At 54.5% G+C, this 24,003-nt stretch overlaps 2 protein-coding genes across 3 annotated transcripts; both read left to right on the top strand.

Moving 5' to 3' along the window:
* The first annotated feature begins 44 nt into the window (after positions 1-44).
* DCTN3 (dynactin subunit 3) lies at positions 45-6,307 on the top strand. The gene is made up of 7 exons (XM_004428331.3): positions 45-175; positions 1,405-1,489; positions 2,334-2,420; positions 4,015-4,098; positions 5,075-5,133; positions 5,739-5,798; positions 5,989-6,307. The coding sequence occupies exons 1-7, from the start codon at positions 80-82 to the stop codon at positions 6,076-6,078; spliced, it is 561 nt and encodes a 186-aa protein (XP_004428388.1). The 5' UTR covers positions 45-79; the 3' UTR covers positions 6,079-6,307.
* Positions 6,308-7,525: 1,218 nt separating this feature from the next.
* On the top strand, positions 7,526-9,444 carry RPP25L (ribonuclease P/MRP subunit p25 like). 2 transcript variants are annotated; one of them, XM_087444756.1, is made up of 2 exons: positions 7,526-7,831; positions 8,609-9,444. In XM_087444756.1, exons 1-2 carry the CDS (start codon positions 7,577-7,579, stop codon positions 9,131-9,133), a joined length of 780 nt encoding a protein of 259 aa, XP_087300882.1. In that variant the 5' UTR covers positions 7,526-7,576; the 3' UTR covers positions 9,134-9,444. The 2 variants fall into 2 exon arrangements, with proteins under 2 accessions (XP_087300882.1, XP_087300883.1); XM_087444757.1 differs by lacking the exon at positions 7,526-7,831 and adding an exon at positions 7,876-7,979.
* The last annotated feature ends 14,559 nt before the right edge of the window (positions 9,445-24,003 follow it).

Genomic DNA, 24,003 nt, shown 5'->3' with positions numbered 1-24,003 from the left:
TCGGATTGGCCAGCCTTCTCTGTGTGGACGGACGTCCCGCCCCCCGGCTGTTCTCCGGCTAGGCGGGGCGGCGGTAGCTATGGCGGCGGTGACTGAGGTGCAGCGGCTCCAGGCCCGTGTGGAGGAGCTGGAGCGCTGGGTGTACGGGCCGGGAGGGTCGCGCGGCTCGCGAAAGGTGAGCGATCTGGGGTCCAGTGGTCCCTTCTGGGGCAGAGCAGAAACGCTGTACTGGCCTGGTCCTCGGGATGGATGCCACCGCTCCAGTCCCGTCGCCCGCAGCCGGGCCTTTGAAATAAGGTCTGAGACCTCCCGAGCATATCGGACCCTCGGGGTCCATTCCCATGGAGGGCACCGCGGGTTATTAGGCCCGCTTGAGATGGGTGCAGTGTGAACTGTGACTGAGACTCCGCGCCTGCCCTCGCGGGCTTGATGGGGAGACCTGACACGCTCGAGAAACTGACGAGCTGAAGTCCACAATCGAAGGGCCGTCACGCAGCCCTGTGCAATTAATTGCTAAATGAATTGTGCGGAGAGAGGTCCATGGGGACCCAGAGGAGGAAGAGCAGAGGTGGCTGAGGAGGGCTCCAGGGGGTGAGAGGTGAGGTCTGAGAGGGCCCGGATTAGGGGGGGAAGGGGTTGGATACTAGGCAGATATGGACCGGCTCTCCTTCACACCAGTGGCTGAGTTTTGACAACTGTGAAGCTCAGTTGTCCTATCATCCCCTTCTTACTAGGGGAAGACCTTTAACTGAAGGTGGAGTGTTGGGCATACCCTGGAGTTGAGTGCATCAGAGGTGATGATATCTGTTTGTACACTTCTTGTGGAATTAGTTTTCACCAGCAGATTGTGCCCCATTTGAGAACTGGCTTCTCAAAACAGTCTCCCTCTGACATCCGTGAGGATAACTCACCTGGTTTTCCTGTTACCTCTCTGGCTGCTGCTGCTTAGTCTTATTTGCCTCCCCACGTATTTGACCCTTGAATATTGCCATTCTTCACCTCTAACCCAAAACCTGGGTGAGATCATTCACTTCTGTAGCTTCTCCCTCTATTCGACCCTTTAATATTGGAATTCATCCTCTACCCTTAAAGCCTACGTAGGTTCAGCCAGAGAGGTAGGAACCAGGGAATATATACCATATGCTAGTGCCTCATAAACTCTAACATAGTTCATTACCTCCCCAGTCAGACTTGAAACTCCCCAAGGAGTACATGATTATCTCCCCCTTCACATTGAGGCTCCCTGGAAGGTGGGGTTACATCTCCTTTAATACAAGAGAAGGGGACTAACCTAGATTGCTGGGACAAGGAGGTTTGGGATTCTGAGGGAATGAGGGTTCTTTACTTCTTCCAAGCCTTGATCCAGGTGGTGAATCTTAGAATTAACTTGCTATCCCCTTACAGGTGGCTGATGGCCTGGTCAAGGTGCAGGTGGCTTTGGGGAACATCGCTAGTAAGAGGGAGAGGGTGAAGATTCTGTACAAAAAGAGTAAGTGCTTCCATGGGGGCCTTCCTGCCCTCCTTCCATGCCTATGCTTCCTGGGACCTAGCCCTGGCCCTTTAGGGATAGAATGTGAAGACGTTTCCTTTGTGGTTAAACTCCAAGCCCATGACAGTATCTTAAGTTATAGGATAAGAGCTTTGCCTGAAAGGTCCCCTTGATGGAGGGAGAAGGGGTATGGGATTTCCACAGGCAAGGTTCAGAGGCAGGAAAGAAATTAGGCACTGAGAGCCCCACCCAGCCTTGGCTCAGCCATGCCTTTTTGCTTATGTCTGAGCTAGCAACCTGCTCAGTAACTAGAAATCAGATAAAGCTCTGGCTTGTCTTGGTGGCACTGAAGGGCAAGTGCCCCTTCATCCTTGATAAAGATAGGTCAGTGGGAGGGGCCAGCTTGGTGGCATAGTGGTTAAGTTTGGCATGCTCCTCTTCGGTGGCCCAGGTTCATGGGTTCAGATCCCGGCCGCAAACCTATACCACTCAGCAAGCCATGCTGTGGTCGTGGCCCACATACAAAAAATAAAGGAAGATGGGCACAGATTTTAGCTCAGGGCCAATCTTCCCCACCAAAAAAAAAAGATAGATCAGTGGGAATGCTTAGGGCCCCATGGTGGTGGAGGCAAGTGTGTTCCCAGCTCTGAAGTTTGAGGTTGGCCAATAGGTGATCAGAGGGGAGAGCCTGGGAAATGAGAATAGGGGGCCTGCTGATGGACACTGTGGGTGCCAGCTCCTCACTCAAGGCTCCCTCTAAGCTTGATCACTCCCCTGATATCCTTCACAAGAGAGATCCCCACTCCCCAACCCTTTTCCATTTTCCATCTTGCTGCTTTTCTAGTTGAAGACCTGATCAAATACCTGGATCCTGAGTACATTGACCGCATTGCCATACCCGATGCCTCTAAGCTGCAGTTCATCTTAGCAGGTAGTGCTGGACTATGTGTGCACATGCACCTGGAGATGTGGGTTGTGGGGCAAGTTGGGGACAGAGATGGCCTCCCTGCCAGTCCTCGCATGGAGACAGCCCTGGAAGCTGCTCTCTGGAATTCTTGCCTGGCCCTGGGCTGAGGCCTGAGGTGGTCCTGTGGTCCTGTAGCAGGCATGGGGTGTGGTATACTTATGAGCCAGCTGCAGGTCCTGGTGCCAGCCACAGTGGGAGCTACTCCAATGTTCTAGCAATGTTCTGCCTCTAGGATTTTCCTTCAGAAACTTCCTCACTTCTTCTCACTAAACAGAGAAGCTTCTCGGAGAGGGTAGGGGCAGAGAGCATTGCATTTGGGAGAGGGGAGAATATTGGCATGAGTTTCAACATCTTTCTTTCATGTGAGAAAGCTCTGGGATTTCAGAGTTCTAGGCAGGAACTATTGTCTTAGCAATATCTGCTAATGAGTTAGTCAGCCACTCCACGAGGTAGGGTTTGCCAAGCACATGGGTTTGTTCATTCATTCAAAGATGTTTAATGATCATCTGCTGTGATCCAGACTCTCCTAGGTGTGAGGTATACAATGATGACCCAGGACGTCCCTGAGCCATTGCCGTGGCTCAGGCACCAAGTTCAGGAGATCTTCTTCTGCACTGACTCTTGAGTCCAGCCTCTCCACCCTCCCTGTGGCCACTGCCTCAGTGTTCGTCCCCTCACACATGAGCATTTGTGGTCTCCTCAGTCCTCTTCTTGATCCTAGGCTTTCCCTTCTTGCATGTGGTCCAGTATCATCTTCCCATAACATTTCCAACATGCCTCTTTGTCTACTTTGCAACCTCAGTGTCTATCTCTCTCCTTGCTAGGATAAATTCCTCCTAATTCCTTAGCCTGTCATTCAAAGCCTTCTATAGTCTGCCAGATCCATCCTTTCCCCCAGCTCTGTTTCCTGTGCCCTTCTTGCTCCAGTTCAGCCAATTGAATTCTTTTTCCTAATTGACAGGCATTCGTGCCTCCAAACATTTGATATAATAACAGTCCTCCCTTCTTGAATGCCCTTCCCACTCATGCAACCATTGAAATCGCCTGTGCAGGGCCCAGCCCAGATCCTGCTGTCGTCACTGGACTCTCCTGTTACTGTCCCAGCTCTCCAGGAGCTTGTAATTGTCTGTGCCTCTCAGAGCCGCTGAGCAGAACCTGCCTGGTAGTCTGCCACGTCTCCTCTTTCAAACCTTGCCAGGAGCCCTTGGGTGTGGGGACCCAACTCTGAAGTACTTTGTCTCCTGTGGCCCAAGAGCAGCTCACTAAGTTTGCTGATAGGAAGCTAGAGGAAGAGGCCTTAGAGTTAAAACTTGGAGAAAGGTGGGATTTGGACAAACTTAGAGGCTCTTTGGGCTCAACGTGGGTCAGGTCAGAGGCATCCAGGAGAGGTGGGGGCAGTGTGGGGGAATGTGCACCTAGAGAAGAGGGCAGTGGGCAGAGTAGCTGTCCTAAGCTCCAGGACCCAGCCATCTCCCCTGCCAGGGCCTCAGCCCCTTGCGTGGGGTTAGCAGTACCCAGGCTTGCCTCACTGCCCCTACATTGTCTGTTTCTGCTGCAGAGGAGCAGTTCATCCTCTCCCAGGTCGCGCTCCTGGAGCAGGTGGAGGCTTTGGTGCCCATGCTGGACAGCGCTCATATCAAAGGTACCTCCAGCCGCTGCAGCTGCACTGCTCCGCCTGGGGCAGTGGGGGGATGGGCAGGACTTCCCTGTGCGGGTTCCTGGGCCTCAGGCTAGGTCTGCTCCTTGTCTTTACCCTCACCCAGGGGGGACCTGCCACCTGCATTGGGGTTAAAATTCCCAGGGCGGAGAGCTCAGTTTCAGAACCTCAGGCAGTTTGGGCCTAAAGATACTAGTGTGAGCCCAGCAGCCCCCAACTCTGGGGATTCCTTTTGCCTTCTACCCCAGCCCTCAGCATCTGTCCTTCAGGGTGCTGCAGAGCCCAGATTCTTCTGTAAGAGTCCCTGCCTGTGTGTGAATGTGCGTGATTCTTCCTGCCGCACTGCTAGGAGCAGCTCCTAGAACGGGGTTTTGACAAGCAGACAGTGGCTTTAATTGAATCCAGATATCCATCTTGTCTGTCACTGGAGGTGTTTTTTCCAGCTCCCCCTCGCTAGCCCTGATCAGCTACCTGCTGAGCATCTGACAGCCTTAAGCTGTGGGGCCCAGCATAGTGGCTGAGGCTCTGGGTGTTGGATTCCAGGAGGCCAGCTTAGGGACCTGGCATTCATCCTCAGCACACCTGCAGGCTCCCTGTTCCCTAGGCCAGGCAGACCTGGTTCCACTGGGCTAAGAGCAAAGGGGCAGATCCCAAGATAGGCAAAGCTCTCTTTACCTGGCCCTGCTTACAGCACCACGGTGTGGGTATGGGGCAACTCTGGGGACCCCAAGGTTCTGTCTTCTCCTAGGGGCATGTATCTTCCCCTCCCCTTTAGGTCCTAGAGTAAGACTGGGGTGGGCAGGGAGCGCCACCACCACCTCCAACTGCAGCGTTCGATGAAGGCTGGCGTTTGTTTAGCTTCTCCACTCAATACTCTAATCCTGCCGAAGACCTAATAGACTATTGAGCAGTCCGGGGGGAAGGCACAGCATCATCGGGCAGTGTGCGTTGTGTTTTACAGCCGTTCCTGAGCATGCCGCCCACCTGCAGCGCTTGGCCCAGATCCACATCCAGCAGCAGGTTTGTGAGGGGAGAGGACTGGAAGGGAATGTAGAGGTGGTAAGGTTCCTAATCCCCAGCACTGCCACCTGGGGAAGCAGCCTCAGGCTCCCCTCCAGGGGAAACTTGGGGGTTTATCCTTCATCTTCCATCTGCCTTTGGAAGGGAAAGGACTTGCCTAGGGCCCCATCCAGGTCTCCTGCCTTCCCGAGTAGGGCTATTCTGAGACACCAGAAGATTGATGTCGGGAGGTACCCAAGAATTCCTGGGGATGGTGTGTCCTTGACTATGGGTAGTGGAGCTGTCTTTTCACTATCCCAGGCCCTCGCGTAAAGGTCAAAGAGGGTTCAGAAATGGGGGACAGGGGAGAAGGAGACATATACTAGCAGGAATGTTTCCTTAAATGTGTGGTCCACTCCGCCTTCCATCAGCCTTCGGACTGCTGTTAGGGTACCCATCCTGGAACCTGAAAGTGCCCCTTTAGAAATGTGCTCCTTTTGGCTCTGGGGTTAAACATCACCTTCTCTAGGCTCTATGGGGAGTGAGGGTCCCTGATGAGGCAGGAAGGTTAGTGGGAAGTGGGGGCTTTGTCCAACTCCTTTCTCTGTCACACTTTGGCCCCATAGGACCAGTGTGTGGAGGTCACTGAGGAGTCCAAGGCTCTTCTGGAAGAATACAACAAGACTGTATCCTTTCTGCTCAGCCAGGCCCAGAGGTGTGCTGTCCAAAGCCCCGTCCTGTTGTTCCATCTCCGGCTCTGTCTCTCATCCCATCCCAACCAGCCTGTCTTTCACTTGCTCCGCCACCCTTTTGGCAGATGCAAAATCTCTCCACTCCCTCACTCAGACCCCTGTTCTCACCTTGACCTACGACCAGACAATGCTTCTCTCCAAGCAATTCGTGCAGTGGGATGAGCTACTTTGCCAGCTAGAGGCCGCCAAGCAAGTGAAGCCAGCAGAGGAGTGATGGCTGCTCCCCATCCCAGGGTGGACCAGAACAGCCAGGCTCCTGGGGCCTGTGCCAACCTGCCCTTGTAACAGGGCAGAGGCAGCTCTGTATTTATTGGATTCATGGCCTAGCTGTCTGCACTCAGGTGGGGCTCTGAGGTCAGAGGTCTGTCGACTTGAGATTTGCTATTTGCACCCCCTCCCCTCATAAGTGTCCTATTCCAGTGACAATAAACTATAGGAATCACTGGAAGAGTATGCCGGCTTCCTGGTCTCAGATGGGGGTGGGGGTGGGGATAGGGGTGGTGGAGGGCAGAGTTGTCAGCCTTCCTAATGGTTGGACCAGGAGCTATACTCATCCTAGTCTGGCTTTCTGGGAGGTGTAGTGCTCTCAGGACGAATGCGCTCATTTGACTGATGTGAGTGGAACATTCGGTTATGTATCCATTTGTCCCACATTTACCAAGTACCCTTTAAATGTCAGATGCCATGCCAGGTGGGGAGGACCCAGGTAGGGTCCACCTGATCCCTGCCCTGGCTAGCTGGGGAGACAATCAAGGAAAAGGGCAGTCCCACCAGGTGGGCACAGGGTCCATTGGGGCACAGAAGAAAAAGGGATGGGGGAGGCAGCCCTGCAGGGTGATATGCAGGGTCTTTGAGAGCTAAGGGAGCAGCATGTGCAAAGGTAGAGAGGAGGCTTGAAGTTTCTCCGTGCTATTAGCCAAGAAGGGGAGCCCAGAAGAGGTTTGGATGTAGGGGTTTTGGGTTGTGGGGGGCGCTGCTGGGAAGGACAGGGAGGGAGCATGAAGAAAAAGCAGCGAGACTGATTGACACCTCACTCCGCCAAGTATTTGCTGCCCCCTTGTGGTCTCGGGGTGCTGTAGCTCCTGGCCCTTTTCAAACTGCCTGCTGGCCACCCGGCCTGCGCGGGCTCACTGGCCTCAAATCCAGCATGTCCGAAGTCTGAAACCAGGAGTCATCCTAGACTGTTCTCTCCTCCATCAAAACAGTCGCCAACTCCTCACCAAACCTACCTCCTAATATCTCCCAACTTAATCTACTTTTCTCCATTCCCGCTGCCATTTCTCTGGTTCCTTGTTTCAACAAATCATTTAACAAATACTTGAGCGCCTATTATACGCCGGTCACCATACGAGTCTCCGTGGACAAGCCCCCGGGGCCCCGTGGCCTGGAGTCACCAGCTGTTGCTGCCCAATGTCCCCACCCCAACTACCTTCTGCGCTGCAGCCAGAGAGCTGTGCCCACGAACTGGTTTGGCCCCTGATGAAAGCCCCCCGTGGATTGCCAGTGCCCACAGGATGAGGTCGAAGCTCAGAACCCGGTGACCAAGGCTCTCGCCGCGCAGCAGCAGCCACTCCAACGGAACCTCTTGCTGCTGTCCAAAGTGAATCCCGCCGCTTCGCCTTTGCCACTTTGGTGTGGTCAGCCGGTAACGCCAGCCCTGCCATCTTCTAAGGGCCAAATCCTCCCCGCCCTTCGGACGCGGGACTCCGCTGATGGCCGCTCCTCTCCTCCGCAGGGGTCTCTGCCCCAACAGGAGGGCCCCATCCCGGGGCGTAACCGCGGACACTGCGCGTGTGTGCCGGTGTCCCCGGACCTCCCGGCCGTCCCCAGTTTTCCCGCGGAGACGCCGCCGGTGCGGTCCTCAGGCCCCGCCCCCTCTGGCGTGCGCGGCCCCGCGACCTCGGCGCGCTCCCCGCCCGCGCGCCATCTTGGCTCCGGGTCGAGTTCGAGGCGTGCGGGGTCGCGCGGTGAGAGCCGGAGCGCGGTCGTGGGGACGCCTGGAGGTGGGGGAGCAGAGGCGGGGCCGGCTGCTCGGCCGCTGCGGCCGGTGGCGATGGAGGTGCCCAAGGCCGGCCGGGCCGTGGACCCGACGCCGGGAGTAGCCCAAGCCGCCGTGTGCGTCGAGTCTCTGCTCCCGAGCTTCCGAGTGGCCTGGGTTGGGGGCAGTCGACCTGGGAATCCCGGAGTCCTGGGGGTCCCGGAGTGGGGGAGGGGGCTGTTTCTGTCTTGGAGGAGCGTTTGGGTGAGGGCTCTCGGCTGTCTCGGGAGCGCGGGGTGTAGGGGCTTGGCGCTGTCCTCGGAGCACGAAGTGAGGGGCCTTTCCCTGTGCTTGGGGAGCCGGGGTGAGGAGCGCTCAGTCGTTCTCTCAGGGGGTCTGGGGTGAGGGCCGGGCCCTACCCCAAGGAGCCCAAGATGAGGGAGGCTTGGTCCCAGTCCTAGGGAGCTTGGGATGAGGGGTCTTGGCCTATCCCAAGGATCCCAGTGTTTGGGGAATTTGGTCCTGTCTCAGGAACTCCAGGGTGGGGGAGGGTTGTGGCCCTGTCTGGAGGAAAGGCGGTATACAGAGTACAGCCCCTTCCTGGGGTGAGGCAGGCGTACCCCCTGTCCTGAGAAGCTAGGGGTGATGGGATAGGGTCCTGTTTCTGGCAAGTCTGAGATGAGGAGCAGGGGCAGGTCCCAGAGAGCCGGGGTGGAGGGATGGCCTGGGCCACATTGCCGAGCATTCATCTGACACCTCCCTGCAGTGGCAGCGAGATTCAGACGCGACAGCAAGCAGGATGGAGCACTACCGGAAAGCTGGCTCTGTGGAACTCCCAGCACCTTCCCCGATGCCCCAGCTACCTCCTGATACCCTGGAGATGCGGGTCCGAGATGGCAGCAAAATCCGAAACCTGCTGGGGCTGGCTCTGGGTCGGTTGGAGGGTGGCAGCGCCCGGCATGTGGTGTTCTCAGGTTCTGGCCGGGCTGCAGGGAAGGCGGTCAGCTGTGCTGAAATTGTCAAGCGGCGGGTACCAGGCCTGCACCAGCTCACCAAGCTGCGCTTCCTGCAGACCGAGGACAGCTGGGTGCCAACCTCACCCGACACAGGCCTAGATCCCCTCACGGTGCGCCGCCACGTGCCTGCAGTGTGGGTGCTGCTCAGCCGGGACCCCCTGGACCCCAATGAGTGTGGCTACCAGCCCCCAGGGGCACCTCCTGGCCTGGGCCCCACACCAAGCTCCAGCTGTGGCCCCCGACCCAGAAGAAGGGCTCGGGACACCCGGTCCTAAGGACCTGCTGAGCAAGCTGTTCTCCAGGCCTGAATGTCTAGGACGGCTGTGCCTTCTCTCGGAAGCCTCTGTAACTGCTCAACATCCCCATCAAGACTTAAATCACAGAAGTGGGCCTCTGTCCTGCTTCCCCTTCCCTCTGGCGTGTGGAAAGAGACTGCTGTGAGGTGTGACAGGTGTGGGGTCTCTGCCGGGTTCTGGATTGCTTAAGAAGGGCTCACTCTGCCTTCTGCCTGCAGTGCCTCTGATCTGCCTTCTGGCGGAGGTCCAGGGAGTGGGTTATGAAATAAAGATTCTGCCCATTTGTCTGATGAGCCTCTGCTCGGCCTGCTGTGTGAAGGTGGGATTAAGGGAGTGGGAGTCCTGCCCTTGTCACCGGGAGCTCACAGACGGAAGACAGGAAGGGTAGGCTCAGGCCAGTGCTGGGAGGATCTAGACATGATAAGCCTCAAGCAGTAACCTGACTGTATCAAGACCCCTGGGTGGCTGTCTGCCACCTACTTTCGGCTGGTTTAGGGACTTTGCCAGGTCAGACATTTTTCTCCATCTGCAGCGTATTTTAGAGTATAGCAGTTAAGCTCATGGTCTCGGGCACCAGCCTGTGTGGATTTGAATCCTGGTTCTGCCACTTCCTAGCGAGTTAGTGCTCTGTGCCATAGTGTTTTCCGTAAAACAGGATATAGTACTTACCTCATAGGGTTGTTACGAGGATTAAATGTAGAAATATACACATATGACTCTTAGATACCACCTGGGCATATAGTGCTAGATAATTGTTAATTGCTATCGTTATTAATGACTCAGTTTACAAACACGCCTTTTCCTATCTTAAAAGCATACCTTAGGGGCAGGCCTGGTGGCGTAGTGGTTAAGTTCGTGCACTCCGCTTCAGTGGCCCAGGGTTCGCTGGTTCAGATGCTGGGTGTGGACCTATGCACCGCTTATCAAGCCATGCTATGGCGGGTGTCCCACATATAAAGTAGAGGAAGATGGGCATAGATGTTAGCCCAGGGCCAATCTTCCTCAGCAACAAGAGGAGGATTGGCAACAGATGTTAGCTCAGGGCTACTCTTCCTCAAAAAAAAAAAAAAAAACATACCTTAATCTCACATCTCCCCTGCAGGTCTCATCCTTGCCTTTTTGCCCCTTGCTGCTCCTTTTCTGTCTCACCTCGGCCTTAGACTCTCAGATTCACCATGGGCAGGTCAGGGTCCTGAGGAGAGAGGTGAAACTTGCAGTAGTAGCCAGGGGGCTGCAGGAACCAGAGCAGAACTGTGGGCAGTGATAGACTCAATGAAGAGTTGAGTCAGTTGGGTCTCCCACTGGATTTTGAGATCTTCTCCAAAGTGTGCAGTAGCCTGGGAGTCCAGTCGCCAGGAATTCTGGACTCACATTGTGTCAGTGTGGGCCCAGCAATTTGAGAGTGTTGAAGTGATGTTTGGCTGAGTCCAGGCAGGAGGGTTGAGATGTTGGGAGAGAGGAAGTTGGGGGGACTAGAGGCGTCCATAGGGCCTGCAGGCTGTGGTCAAAACTTTGAACACTGCATCCTTTGCTTTCCAAGGTAGGTTGTCCAGAGTGATGCGGAAGATCTTGAGGGAGGGCAAGTGATGGAGATTCAGGGGATATTAGAAGAGACGGGAAACCCTCTCAGCAACTGCCCAGCCAGGCCTCTCAAATGCAGAGAGTCATGGAGCTTCTAACACCCTGCTAGAGGCTGTGGTAGTGACTCAGGGGTCTTGCTACCAACAACTGCCTGACTTTTCCCCATTCTCTTTGTGGCTAATTAGGGGTTTTGCTCCCTCCCAGCTTCTGCATATTGCCTTTTCTTTGAGTGTCTCCACTTGTGTGTCTTCTACCATCAACAGCCTTCTGAGTGTCATGGGCTCTGGAGCTTTGGGGAATCCCATCCTGATCCAGCCTGCTGTGGCCTGGGTGGAATGATCACGTAGAATAAGCTTGGTGACCTGAAGTGCTGAAGGAGTGATTCAGTAAGGTGGCATCACAAGCTTTTGGAGTCCTAGGGGGCGCTCCCAATTGGGCAGCTCATCATTAAGGTACCACCTGATGTTTCCAGGATGATGGCAGGGGCAGTGTGGAGGGAAACTGAGCTGGGGACAAAGTCTCTTGGGAAGAATAGGATCCACAGCTCAGAGAATCAGGAAATAGGCTGTGGGAGGGATGGCTAATGATTCTGGGGCCTTTTCCCTCCTTGGCCTCTACAGGGCACAACTGGGGCCCACAGGAGGAATTGCAGGGAGGGAGCCAGAGAGAAGTGAGGCCCTCAGAGTCAGAGAGACTGACCAAGCTTTGGAAGGAACATAAGAGTTGTATATAAATTGCTGATTCAATTTCTTTACTTCCCACTTTCTCCTTAATCCACTGCAGTATGGCTATTACTTCCATAATCCTTAGGAAAGGTTATTCTGCTTTGGCACAGAAGGTAAGGAAATAGAGACAGGCCTTTCAAGAAGTTGGATTGTGAATGGGAGGAGAGAGGTGATAAATAACTGGAGAGGAATGTGGGTTACAGAGAGGTTTTTTCTTATTTATTTATTTATTTATTTATTTTTAATGAATGAGCAGAGACTTGAGCATGTTTGTAGGCTAATGGAAGAAGCCAATAGGGAAAGATTTCAAAGGTGCAGGAGATTGTGGATAACTCATAGAGGGAGACCCTGAGGGGCTGAAAGGGATTGGGATCCAGAAGTGTGGAGGTATGGGCCTCCCGAAGGGAAGAGGAGCCATGACTCCCTGTACCCGGAGGGAAGGAGTGGAGGATGGGCAGCATGCAGATGGGTGTGGAGGTGAAGGTGGGACGTGAGGGAGTTCCGAGTTCCCAAGGCTCCTATCTCCTCTTGAAGCAGGAGTCCAGCTCTTTCGTCTGGTGGGAAGGAGGTGTGAGGTAGTTGTTGCAACTGGGTGAGATCACTAGAGGGTACAGGAGGATGACCAGGCAGCGCTAAAAGCCCAGTCGAGGCTGGTGACCACGAACCTGCAGTGTCATCAGTCAGGGTGTGTGAGCTCCAGCAGCACCCACAGGACGGGTGAGGACTCAGAGAAAACACGTGCATTCTTCCAGACGGAGGTGAAGTCGCTGGGATGGTGGAGGAACTGAGGAGACTAGCAAGAGAGTGCGGTGAGGGACCAAGGGATCCCAGCTGTGTCGGGAAAGAAGTGAAGACAGAAAGGGGCAGGGGTCAGTGGCCTGGAGGTCCCCGTGAAAATGTCTGGGGTGGGGTGGGGTAGTCGAGAGAGCTAGGAAGGCGTTGTAGCTCTGTCAGGTTCTAGGGCTGCCCTAACTAAGGACCACAACCTGGGTGGCTTAGAACAACAGAAATTTACTGTCTCACAGTTTTGGAGAGCAGAAGTCCGAAATCAAGGTGTCAGCCGGGCCATTTTCCCTCTGAAACCCGAAGGGAGTCCGTCCTGGCCTCTTCCCAGCTTCGCGTTTGCCGGCAGCCGTTGGCCTTCTTGGCTTTTAGTTGCATGACTCTGTCATCCATCTTCACATCCTCTTTCCTTTGTGCGTGTCTCTTTCTGCGTCCAAATTTCTCCTTGTCATAAGGACACCAGTCCTATTGGATTGGGGCCCACCCTAATGACCTCATTTTAACCTGGTTCCCTCTGTAAAGATCCTGTTCACAAATAAGGTCACATTTTGAGGTACTAGGGGTTAAGGTAGTATACGGTAACTTCAACATGTCTTTTTTGGAGGGACACAGTTCAACCCCTAACAGTAGTTAAAGGATGAGGTGGAGGAGTCAGTGGGTTTGAGAGTTTTAGGAGCTGACAGGACTTGGTTGTGGGCATGAGAGTGGGTAGCTGGGTGGCCTGGAGGAAAAGTCACTGAAGTTGAGGTTAAGGAATTAAGACGCCAGGGAGGGTAGTGGTGTGTGTGTTGTGAGGGAGGGAGGGAGCATCCAGGAGAGCTGTGGAGTCATCCAGGATGGAATGTGCTGAGCATTCTCACTACCTGCCTTAGAGGTGGCACGTATAGCGAGTCTGTTAGCCTTGAAATGGGGACTTCAGGACACAGTATGATGGAGGAGTTATGTACCTCCCATACCCAAGCAGGCACTAAGTCCTGCCAATTTTGCTTCCTTCCTCAGCCTCTCTCCATTCCCACAGCCTCTGTTGGTCTGTGCCCCTCATTATCTTGCAACAGTCTCCTTACTGATCTCCCTGCTTCTCTCGCCTCTGAGCTGTCCTCCAAACCAAGCCACTGGCTGTTCCCTTTGCGTAGAACGCCCTTCTGCCAGATCCTGCGGGGCTGTCTCCCTCCCTCTTTTAAGTCTTTATTCAAATGTCACCTCAACAAGGCCTATTCACCACTCCATTTAAAATTACAGGCAAGCACTTCTGCTCTCCCTTGCCCTGCCTTTTTTTCTCCCATGTATGATTTTTTTTTTTTTTGCCTTCTAAATATAATTTACTTCTTGATAATGTTTTTTGTTTATTGTCTGTCTCCTCCTGATGAGAATGTAAGCTCCAAATGGGCAGGAATCTTTGTTTTTCTCAATGTTGTAACCTAAGGATCTCGAACATCACTTGGCACATAGTGGGTGCTCGATAGATATTTACTGAGTGAGTGAATGAATATTGAGCCTCCAAGTGTGTCATTCTGCTCTCACCCTCCCCGTGCCCAGATTAGAGGACAAGATCCAAATTCATTCACTAGATGGCCTTAGAGGACCTTCTTGCTTGGTCACTGCCATGGGTCAGTCCATCTTGGCCTGGTCCCCTTGGACTCTGGGCTCTGGCCGCACTAACACCTCACTCTTCCCACGTACCATGAGATTTTCTTTTCTTTTTTTTTTATAATTTTATTTATTTATTTATTTCCCCCAAAGCCCCAGTAGATAGTTGTATGTCATAGCTGCACATCCTTCTAGTTGCTGTATGTGGGACACGGCCTCAGCATGGCCCGAGAAGCAGTGCGTCGGTGCGCGCCCGGGATCCGAACCCGGGCCACCAGCAGCGGAGTGCGCGCACTTAACCGCTAAGCCACGAGCTGGCCCCCATGAGATTTTCTGCCTCTGAGCCTTTGCTCTTGCCATTCTGTCTGCTTGAAACTCATCACGAGTATTCAGAGGACACCAGTGCTAGGCTCTGAGGACTCCCTCCTCGGGGCCTACCTGCCCACTCCCCCCTATTTGTCTGGACCACCAGCCTGGAACTCAGGGATCAGGCCTGATTCGGTAGGGCATCTCCAGCTGCCACTTTGATCCTTGCACTGGGAAGGTAATGTCTGGCTGCGCTTCTGAGTCTGGCCACAAGGTGGCAGCATTCACAAAGGGACAGCCCATCTCTTCCCTTGGCAGGGTCTGTGCAGAGGTCCTCAGGAGCCTCAAGGCACAGAGAGGATAGTCTAGACTTGGAATTTGGCCCTCAGTGGGCTCAGTGACCTCTCAGCGACTCACCAAACAGCTGATGACCACCCACAATGACAAATATAGTCACTGGGCTCAGAACCTCCAGTCCCATTGAGGGCTATAGCCTCATACATGGATAATTTCACCATTGGTGTGATAAGTACAGAGATTAGGGAAGTTCATTAGACTTCAGCAGTTCAGGGCCTCTCATCTAGTCTTTAGGGACAGGCAAAGCTTCAAAGAAGAGGAGGTGATGTCTGTGCAGAATCTTGAAGAAGAGCTAGAAGAAAAGTGGAAAGGACATTCTGGGTAAAGGGCAGGCATGAGCTAAGGCATAGAGGTGAGAGGAGCATAGAGATGGTCACTGGAGCATGAAGTTCAAGGCAGGAAGTGTGAGGAATGAGGCTCAGATGTGGGTGGGGCCAGGCTGGAAGGGCCTGAGTGCCTGGCCAAGGAGCTTGCGCTTTCTCTTGAGGGTGAGGGGGAGTCACGGAAGGCTTTAAGGAGGGAGTGATGTGGAATGTCAGACTGATGTTTTAGAGAGAGCTCAGGCTGCTACAGTGTGGAAAGTGGTTTGGGGGCACAGGGTAGGAAGAGCAGTGAGGCGGCTGCCATGGGGATCCAGGGTGAGATGGTAAAGCCAAAATTATGGCTGGAGCAGGCCCTGGAGAAGCCCCTCCTAGCCCACAAGAGCTTTCAAGGCCTGGCACTTTGAAAGCATTCTTGGCCCTCGGCGCCCTCTCCCCACCATTTGAGCCACCGCAGCCCTCCTGTTCCTGAGGCTCCTTCTGGCTGTATCCTAGCTCCTCTGGATATTATTCTGGCTGGAACCAGGGTCTCTGTCAGTTTCCATGTGGAGGCCACAGTGTCCTAGATCTCTCTCTGTTGGTAGATGTGTCAGCCTTCAGCTCAGCCTACACCCCAGCCTCTCTCCACGTGATCCTTTCATGAACCCCCTTTTTTTTTTGACCGAAACACCCAGGTGGGAGTGTGACTGAGGAGCTGCCTCCGCCAGGAGCCAGGACGAGCATTGGTCACTCCCTGCCATGCCCCGCCACCCAGAGTTCACGTGTGCACGTGTGTGTGAGTGTGTGTGTGCTCGCATGCAGGCCTGCGTGTGTTCTGTTGGCAGGACTGATGTTGAGGGACGGCACTCGGCAGGCAGAGGGGCATCACCTGAGAAAGGTCTGGAGGTAGGAAAGGACAAGGGAGTGTTTGGGGAGCAGGGGAATGTTGTTAGCAGGGTCTGACAGGGACGGGTCAGGGCCAGTGGGTGGGGCTGGAGCCATGACCATGTACTGCCAGCAGGGGGCACCACAGCCAGGTTTTGAGCAGAGATTGGGAGAGTCACCTTCATCCACAGTCTCATGAATATGCACAGAAACCTGTTGAATTATGCAGACAGAAAGGATGTAAATATATATGCAAATTTGGTGCTGCCCTCCCTGTTGCTATGGAAACCAAAGAATAGCAAGGGGGGCCCAAACCCTGGGGAGACCAGGCTGGAGATACTGGAGGCCAGGAGACTCTCCTCTGTCACCCGCCTCCCCTTCCTGCTGTTTTGATCCCTTTCTTTGCCTCACTCTGTCTTTGTCTCCCATTGCCTGGCTCTCTCTCCTTCTCTCTGCCTCTCTTGATCTTTCTGTCTCCGTGTCTCTCTCTCTGTCTTCTCCATCTCTGTTTCTCCCTCCTCACTGTTTTTTTTTCTGTCTCCCAGTCTCTGAGTTTCTCTATCTGTCTGTGTCCGTATATTGTTGAATCCACGTCACTGTTGCTCTGACTCTGAGACACGCTGTTTCTCTCTGACTTCATGTCTCTCCCTATCTCTGTCTCTGTCTCTTTAATTCCAGGGCTCCCTCCTTCTGCATCTCCCTGTCTCCACATCTCTGACTCACATCTTTCTTTCTGTGCATCTCTGTTTTTGTGTCTGACTCCATCCCTGATTGTGTCTATTTCTTGGTCTCTCTCCCAGGTCCTCTCTTTTGCTCTGATCTTTCTCTCTGAACCTCTTATCCCAGTGCTGGTCTCTGTCTTGTGGGAAGGACAGAAAGCTGCACATCTGTCCTTGCCTGATGGGATGCTCTACCCTGGCCCAGCTGCCCACATGTTCAAGGACTCCTAGGCGCTGTCCCCACACAAAATCCTGTTTCGGGTCTGGCCCCTGTCACAGTGTTGGTACAGGATCCCTGTGACAGGCCCAGGCTGGCTGCCAGGACACCAGAGCTGCTGTCCCAGCCTCTGTCTGCTGTGTGACCCTGCCTATTGTTTCTCTGTCTCTGGATCTGTAGTCCCAGCTCTCTCTCCTTGGAGCTGGTGGGCAGCTTGAGGCAATGATGTGTTGGGAATTGAGAGGCAAGTCTTAGTGGTTCACCCATCTGGCCCTCTGACCAAGGGCTGACATGAGGAGTCTGGCTGGGGCCCAGGTATAGAGGTGTCTGGGGCTAGTTGAGACCAATCCTGCCCCCAGAGGAGACTCCTTGCTGAGCCACGAGTCAGCAGCAGCCTTTCCACAATCTGTCCGCGCTCCTGCCTGCTGCAACCTCAGCCATCCTGTTCCCTGTTGGGATCCTTTGTTGCCCTGTCTCCATTTGGTCTCCATTTATGGAGCACCTATTCTACACCACACCTCTGCCTTCACAGAGCCACAGTGATACAGAAATGACATCTGGACCTTTTGTGTCCTCCCCCTCTCCCTAAGAAGGGGCTCTCTGGTCCAAGTGAAGAACACAGACTCTTCAACCTCCATAGTTTCCTATCCCTGGTGGCCTCAGTTCGGGGGTGCAAAGCATATGCAGCTGCCAAAGTCATGGATCAAGGTTAAGAGAGACAGAGACACACAGATAGAGAAAGAAAGAGAAAGAGAGAGAGAGAGACGAGAGAAGCTGGATTGATGGAGGCAACGTGCCTCCATGCAGGGTTTGAGATGGTAAGGGAAACTCAGAGCAGGACTTGGGATGAGGGCGGGCCAAAGTATTTTGAGGGCAGGTAAGCCACCCTATGTAGAAGTGGAAGGCTTCCCCTTTCAGTCCTGGGCTCTGGGTAAGTTGCCTTACCTCCAGGCAGGCACTAGACATGGGGGATCTGGCCTGGGCCCAGGTGTGGGGGCAGTTGGAGGAGTCAGGGCAAGTCCCCCCTCCTCCAAGAGGCTGCCAGGCTGAAGCCCCCACACTCCTGCCCCGCCGAGAGGACACAGACACAATCACTCTTCCCTTGACTGTGATTCACCCATGTTCAGGCCCAGGCATGATCCTGCTGCCAGGAATTCCATATTTGAACTAAAAACCTCCCTGGACACCCCACCCCACTGCATCTGGGCCAGTTGTGCCAACGGGGGAGCAACAGGGTCAAACAGGGCTGTCTGGGGGGCTGCAGGCAGAGCCAGACACGGGGAGGGAAAGGGAATCAGGAGAAAGATGGAGATAGAGATCAGGACGGAGAGAGGATGATGGAGATGGAGACAGACAGGAGAGACGTGGGAGACACGGACGGGGAGAAAGGCAAAGCCAGCATATGAAGGGTGCTAACACCTGACTGGATTATCTCGTTTAACTGAACCTTCACCATAGTCCTAGGAAATTGGCACTATTATGATCCCCTCTTACTCTTGAGGTCATTGAGGCACGTTAAGTCACTTGCCTGAGGCCACCAAGCCAGTAAGTGGTGGAGTCTCACTGAAGAGCCAAGAAGACAGACAGACAGAGAGACCCAGGTGGGGACAGGGTCCCACACCAGCACTCACGGGGAGTCTGGGAATCCTGGAGTCATCAGGCAGCTGAGCAGGGAGAGGGCCCTCCCATCCGGCCACAGACACAGGGCTTCCTGTCCTGGTCAGAGGTAAGGACTGTGACACAGGGAGACAGAGTGAGACCTCAGAGCAGGGAGAGATGGAAAGGGAATGCTGGGCCCCAGAAGCTCTTACTGACCATCCTCCTTTCTGCCCCCCCGTGTGCAGCCTGTCCTGCCCCTGCTTCAGAGCTGGCGGCAAACCCCTTGCTCGGGTGGGGCCCAGGCTTTGAGACTTGTTCTTTCTTCCCCACATCCTTATTGAGCACCTGCTCATTGAGAGCCACTCCTGCCCCATATCTCTTCCCTCTCTTTTCTCTCTCACTATTGAGAAATCCTTCCCACTGCCTAACCTCAACCCCCTAGGATAGGTTCTACAATAAGAGATTAAGATAAGAATTTGAGGACACTTCGATGTGAGGGGTTAGCCTGGTATGCAGTGAGGATGTTCGAGCACAGAGAAAAGGTCCCCAAGGGCTAGCTTTGGGTGCCTTCTGGATGGAGGCCCCTTCTAGTTGGTTTGGGGAGGAGGGTCATCAGCCCAGCTGGTAGGGGCCTGGAGAGCTGAGCTGTCAGCAGCAGGGAGGATCGGGGCGAGAAGAAAACCAGGAGCTATCCTGGGGGAGCCGGGGAGTCGGCGTTATGGTTTCTAATGTCTTAGCCCTGGTTTCAATTACCCCCAGGGTCCCAAGGGTTCCCTGACCGCTGCGGGCTCCTGAGCTCAAGGAAGGCTCAGGACCCTCCTGGGAGGCCAGAAACCAGGGGCTCAAGGATGGAAGTCTGGGGGCAGGGAAAGTTTTTCATCCTCTTCTTCCCCTGTGGCTGGCTGAGAGAGGCCCCCAGACCAAGCAGGGCTCTGGGGTCAGAGGGAGGCTGGGGAAGGAGGAGCCTGCACCCCGCTCCCAGGCCCCTGTGGAGGGTCTGTGTTAGCCAGCTCTATAGCTGCAGCTTGGTCCTGCGGCCCCACCCCACTCCTGGCTGCTAAAGCCGAGGGCTCTTTCTCGGACTCACCAGGCTCCTTTTCGGTGCTGTGGCAAGCCTGACTCCCAGCTCTTCTCCTACCTCTGGGGCCAGCACACCTTCCCTGCCCTCTCTGTCTTTTAATCATGGTTCCCAGGGTTTCAGCCTCAATCCTCTCCTCCCTCCATCTCATCTCATCACACCCTCACCCTGCTGGCTCATCTATCTCCTCATCCCAGAGGCTCGTGGTGCCCAGGTCGGTCTGAGACTTTGATGAATGCCCATGCAACCAGCACGAGCCAGGTACAGAAGCACTGGGCTGTTGGTCAGAGACTGCACACCTCCAGCCAGCCAGCCAGCCCTCTCACACCTTCTCTGCTCTCCTGTCCTTGTCCCTGCTGGCCGTCATCCCACAGACTCCTCAGCTGGACACCACAAGCCCCAGCTCTCTCTCCAGTTCACTGAATGGCACCATCACCTCCCAGTCATTCGTGCCCAAACCCGGATTCCTCTGTGCTTTTGTACACGATGTTCCCTCTGGGCCTGGCACACAGTAGGTGCTAATAAATGTCTGTGGAACTGAATTTAATTCAATTTTCTCTCTTGGACTCCCCCTCTGCCTCTTTCTGTTTCCCTGGGGCTTGGTGTCTCTGGCATTCAGTCTTCAGATCTCTCATTTCTCTCTGCCTTCCGAGTCACCACAGTTGAGTTTCTGGGGGAAGTTGGGGCCTCTTTTCTCCCTCACGCCCGGCCCCAGGGAATCGCAGGCTGGCGGGGAATGGAGCCATGGGAAATGAAGGGCTGGAGCCACTCTTGGGGCCACATGGCCCTCACTCCTATTTGGAAATCCCAGTCCTGTTCTCAGGGAAGCAGCTTGACAGCAGTGGGGATCAAGGTCAGACTCTGGGCTGCCACTGGGAGGGGACAATCTTTAAAGATATAGGCCTCCTCCATGAAGGGGGAGGGGGGTCAGGGCCCACCAGGGAGGGAGGGACTTTGTGTATCTGAGCAGGGAATTAGTTTCATGCAAATTTTTGCAACACAAAATGAAAAACTGCCTCTGTGATTTTGCAAGTCTGTGCCCTGCTCCCACCTTCAAACACACATCATCCCCTAACCTCTAGTTTCCTTATCCTCACTTGTCCCACTTCCCCAACCCCCTCTGGATCCTCTACCCCCTCTCTGACCATCTGCCTCTCTTTCCAAACTTAGCTCAGACCCCGGGATCACCCTGGGGGAGGGTCCTTGGGAGAGCAGACACTGGACTAGCTGTCCAGGGAGCCTTTTCTCTGCGCGTACGGCAACATGGGGGTTCCTCCAGGGTTCCTGGGAGCAGATGGAGAAGATGAATCTGAGTGCCCACCCTCCCCCACCTAAAGCCCTGTTGTCTCTCCTCAGCCCCCTGGCCCTGCCCCAGGACAGGCTGGAGGTCTCTATCCTGTGGGTCACTGCAAACTCCTCCTCCCTGACTGCCCCACCTCCAGCCATCGCCTTTCTCATGAGCGTCTACCCAGCAGCCTGAACGACCTCACTAAAATGCAAATCTGGTCATGTTCCTCACCTACTTTATGCCTTTCCAGGCTTGCGTGGCCTTGGCACCAAAGGCACTTCAGGATGTGGTCTCTGAGGCACTCAGGCTGCTTCAGCCTGCCTTCTGGGTCTCTGCTTAATCCCTCACTGGGTCCCAAACCCTCCTTCCCATCGCTAGAGACCGTGACCCATTCATATAGGCTCCCTCCCCCGTCCTGGGACTTACTCCCCCAGGTCAGGGCTGTGCTGCCTGCTTGCGCCATTCATTGATTCATCCGATGCTTCTTTAACCTCCTTCAAATGTTGGGAGCACCTGTTCTGTGCCAGATCCAGCTCTAGGTGCCTGGAGATGGGGGCTACAGGCCCCACCCAAGTGACCAGGCAGTTAACGTCACACCAACCACTGTATGGCACCACGGCAGAGGGCACAGGGGCTTAGTCTAGGCTTCTCTTAGGCGATATTTAGGCTGTCACCTCCTGCCTGAGGGGGCTGTGGAGTCAGACACTGCACTGTCACATGGACAAATTGTATACTTACCTATTTTGTTCAGTATCCATCTTCCCTGACTAGAATGTGAGTCCCATGAGGGCAGGGGACTTTTAAACATTTTTTATGGCAAAAAGTAAAGTGCGGGGCCTACCCGGTTGTGTAGTGGTTAAGTTTGCGTGCTCCACTTTGGTGGCCCAGGGTTCGCAGGTTCAGATCCCAGGCGTGGACCTATGCACTGCTCATCAAGCCATGCTGTGGCAAGCGTCCCGCATATAAAGTAGAGGAAGATGGGCACAGATGTTGGCCCAAGGCCAATCTTCCTCAGCAAAAAAGAGGAGGATTGGCAACAGATGTTCGCTCAGGGCTAATCTTCCTCACAAAAAAAAAAAGTGCACAAACCTCAAGGGCACAGCTCAAATTTTGTCATATGTATGTACACTCTTGGAACCACCCCTCCCCAAAGGTGACTGCACTTCTGACTTCCACAGCCATAAATGCATTCTGCCTCAGCCCTTGAGCTTTATACAAATGAAGTCACAAAACACGCACTCTTTTGTGTCTGGTTCTTTCTTTTCTTTGCTCGACATTTTGTCTGTGAGCTTTACCGTTTTTGTTGTGTGTGGCTATAGTTGGTTCTTTTCCGTTGCTGGAGCTATAGCACAATCTATTCATCCTTTCGGCTTGTTTCCAGTTTGAGGCTATTATGAATAAAGCTGCTATGAACATTCTTGGTGACCATATATGATCATTTCTTTGGGGTATGTGACTAGGGGTGGAATTGCTGGGTTGTAAGCTTAGATCCTGCCAGACAGTGTTCCAAAGTGGTTGGACCAGCTTGCCCACGCCCAGCAGTTGCTCCACGTCCTTGAGTGGGTAGGGTTTTGTCTGGTGGCTTCACTGCTGTATCCCATCACTTAGGTCAAGGCCTGGCATATAGCGTGTGCTCAATACATATTCATTGACTGCGTTATGAACGTGGGAGCCATCAGCATGTCTGAGGTCCTGCTCTGGCCCTGGCACTAACTCGCTGTGTGACTCTGGGCAGGTGACTCTCCCTCTCTGAGCTGTTTCCCTGTCTGTAGCACAAGGGGACCTACCCTAGGGACTTTGCCTTTCAGTGCAGCTGGGTGCTGTGAAAGCTGGACACCTGTCCATTCATTCACTCCACTTGTATTGATTAAGGTCCTACTATGTACTGGGATGGTGAGGGTGTGATCTGTGACCTGCCACTGACAGCCTCTTTTGGGTCAGCCAAGACCAAGGGTCACTGCCCATCTTGTCCCCAACTCATCCTCCTGGAGCCCGCTCCTCCTCCCTCTGTTCAGCCCTGACCCCAGGAGGAGGGGGTCTGGACTAAGCCTGTGGATGGAAAATGTGATTAATAATCAAAAAAACATCCAAGAGACCAGGAAAACAACTTGGGGAAGGCTCCTCGCCCGGGGAGGGGGGCCATGTCCCCGGCCTCGGGACAGCTCCGGCCGCCCTCCCGCGCCCTTTTTGGGAAGCTGCCACAGGAGTGGGTAATTTTAGCCAAAAGTGCAAAAAAAAAAAGCCACCCTAATTATTTATGAAAAAAGATGCCCCGCAATGTAAATTATGCTTCCCCTGGGGGCTGACCCCTACTCTGTTACTCCCCTCCCAGTGGTCCCCCTGCTTGGTCAGGCTAGGGGGCCGTGGAGACACTGGGCTGGGGGCAGAGGAGGAATTTCAACATGAAATGTTTTGTTCATTAACAGAGAACACAGGGGGAAATCCCCTTTCTGCCTGGGCCCAGGCAGCCCAGGCCGATACTCAAAAGCTGTTGTGAAAAATCGGGTCTGGGCTGCAGTGAGGGGTGGGGGTTATGTGGTGGGGGACACACAGACGTTCTCTCCCCCCTCTTAGACTCCTGACTTGCAGGGGTTTCCTGAGCCTTAATCCTTCCTCCTTAAGGGGATTTAATTCTCAGTGTCTCAGGTTGCCCTCAAACTTCCTTCTTAGCAAAACAGGAGGAGCTGGGGTTAGACTGGAGTTAGAACTTCCAGCTAAGGAGGAAGGAAGGATGTCAAAGGGAGGAGGGGAGGCCTTGGACCTCTCCAAATAGTTTAGCGTTCTGATAGAATTCGTTGGGATGGGTAGGCAGCAATCTGAGGGGTCCTGGAGCCGGAGTGAAAGCCCCTCTTTCTACCAGGGTGGTTTTGGAGCCCGGGAGGTTGGGGGATGGGTGGGGTGGGATGGCTCCTGAGAATGGAGGGTGGCCTGGTAATTTCGGGCTGAATACAGGGTTCCCCCATTATGGCTCCAGCCCCCTCCCATTCTCTACCTTTAGGGACTGTCGCCCTTTTCTGGTGCCAGAGGCTGGCAGGGTCAGGGCACACTCAGGCCGCGGTCCAGACGACAGATTCCAGAAGGGGGTCTGCAGGATGTGGGTGTTGTCAGTGGGCTCTGGGTGCAGCCCCAGGATGGTGCTGGGAGCTGTCTCAGGATGGGGGTGAGTCGTCCCTGGGGGGCTGGGCTGGACCCTGAGTGTGGGGGGTGCTCTGGGCCCCCCTCCCTGGCTCGGCCTGGGGCTGTGTCGGATCGGGTTTCTCGGCGCCTGGAGCCTCCGCGAGGCCGAGCTGTTCCCGAGCCCCGGCCAAGCCGCCCCGGGCGCTGGCACTGCGCGAGGAAGCAGGGGGGTGAGGGGGAGCAAGGGGGGGGGGTGCGGGCGTTTACGTAACTGTAACTGCCTCCCGGAGCCCGCCCCGACCCGCCAA

Source organism: Ceratotherium simum, chromosome 20, assembly GCF_057802395.1.
Source record: "Ceratotherium simum simum isolate JZ-2026a chromosome 20, ASM5780239v1, whole genome shotgun sequence".
NCBI classification, from domain to species: Eukaryota; Metazoa; Chordata; class Mammalia; order Perissodactyla; family Rhinocerotidae; genus Ceratotherium; species Ceratotherium simum.
This window is presented reverse-complemented; position numbering and strand designations above follow the sequence as displayed.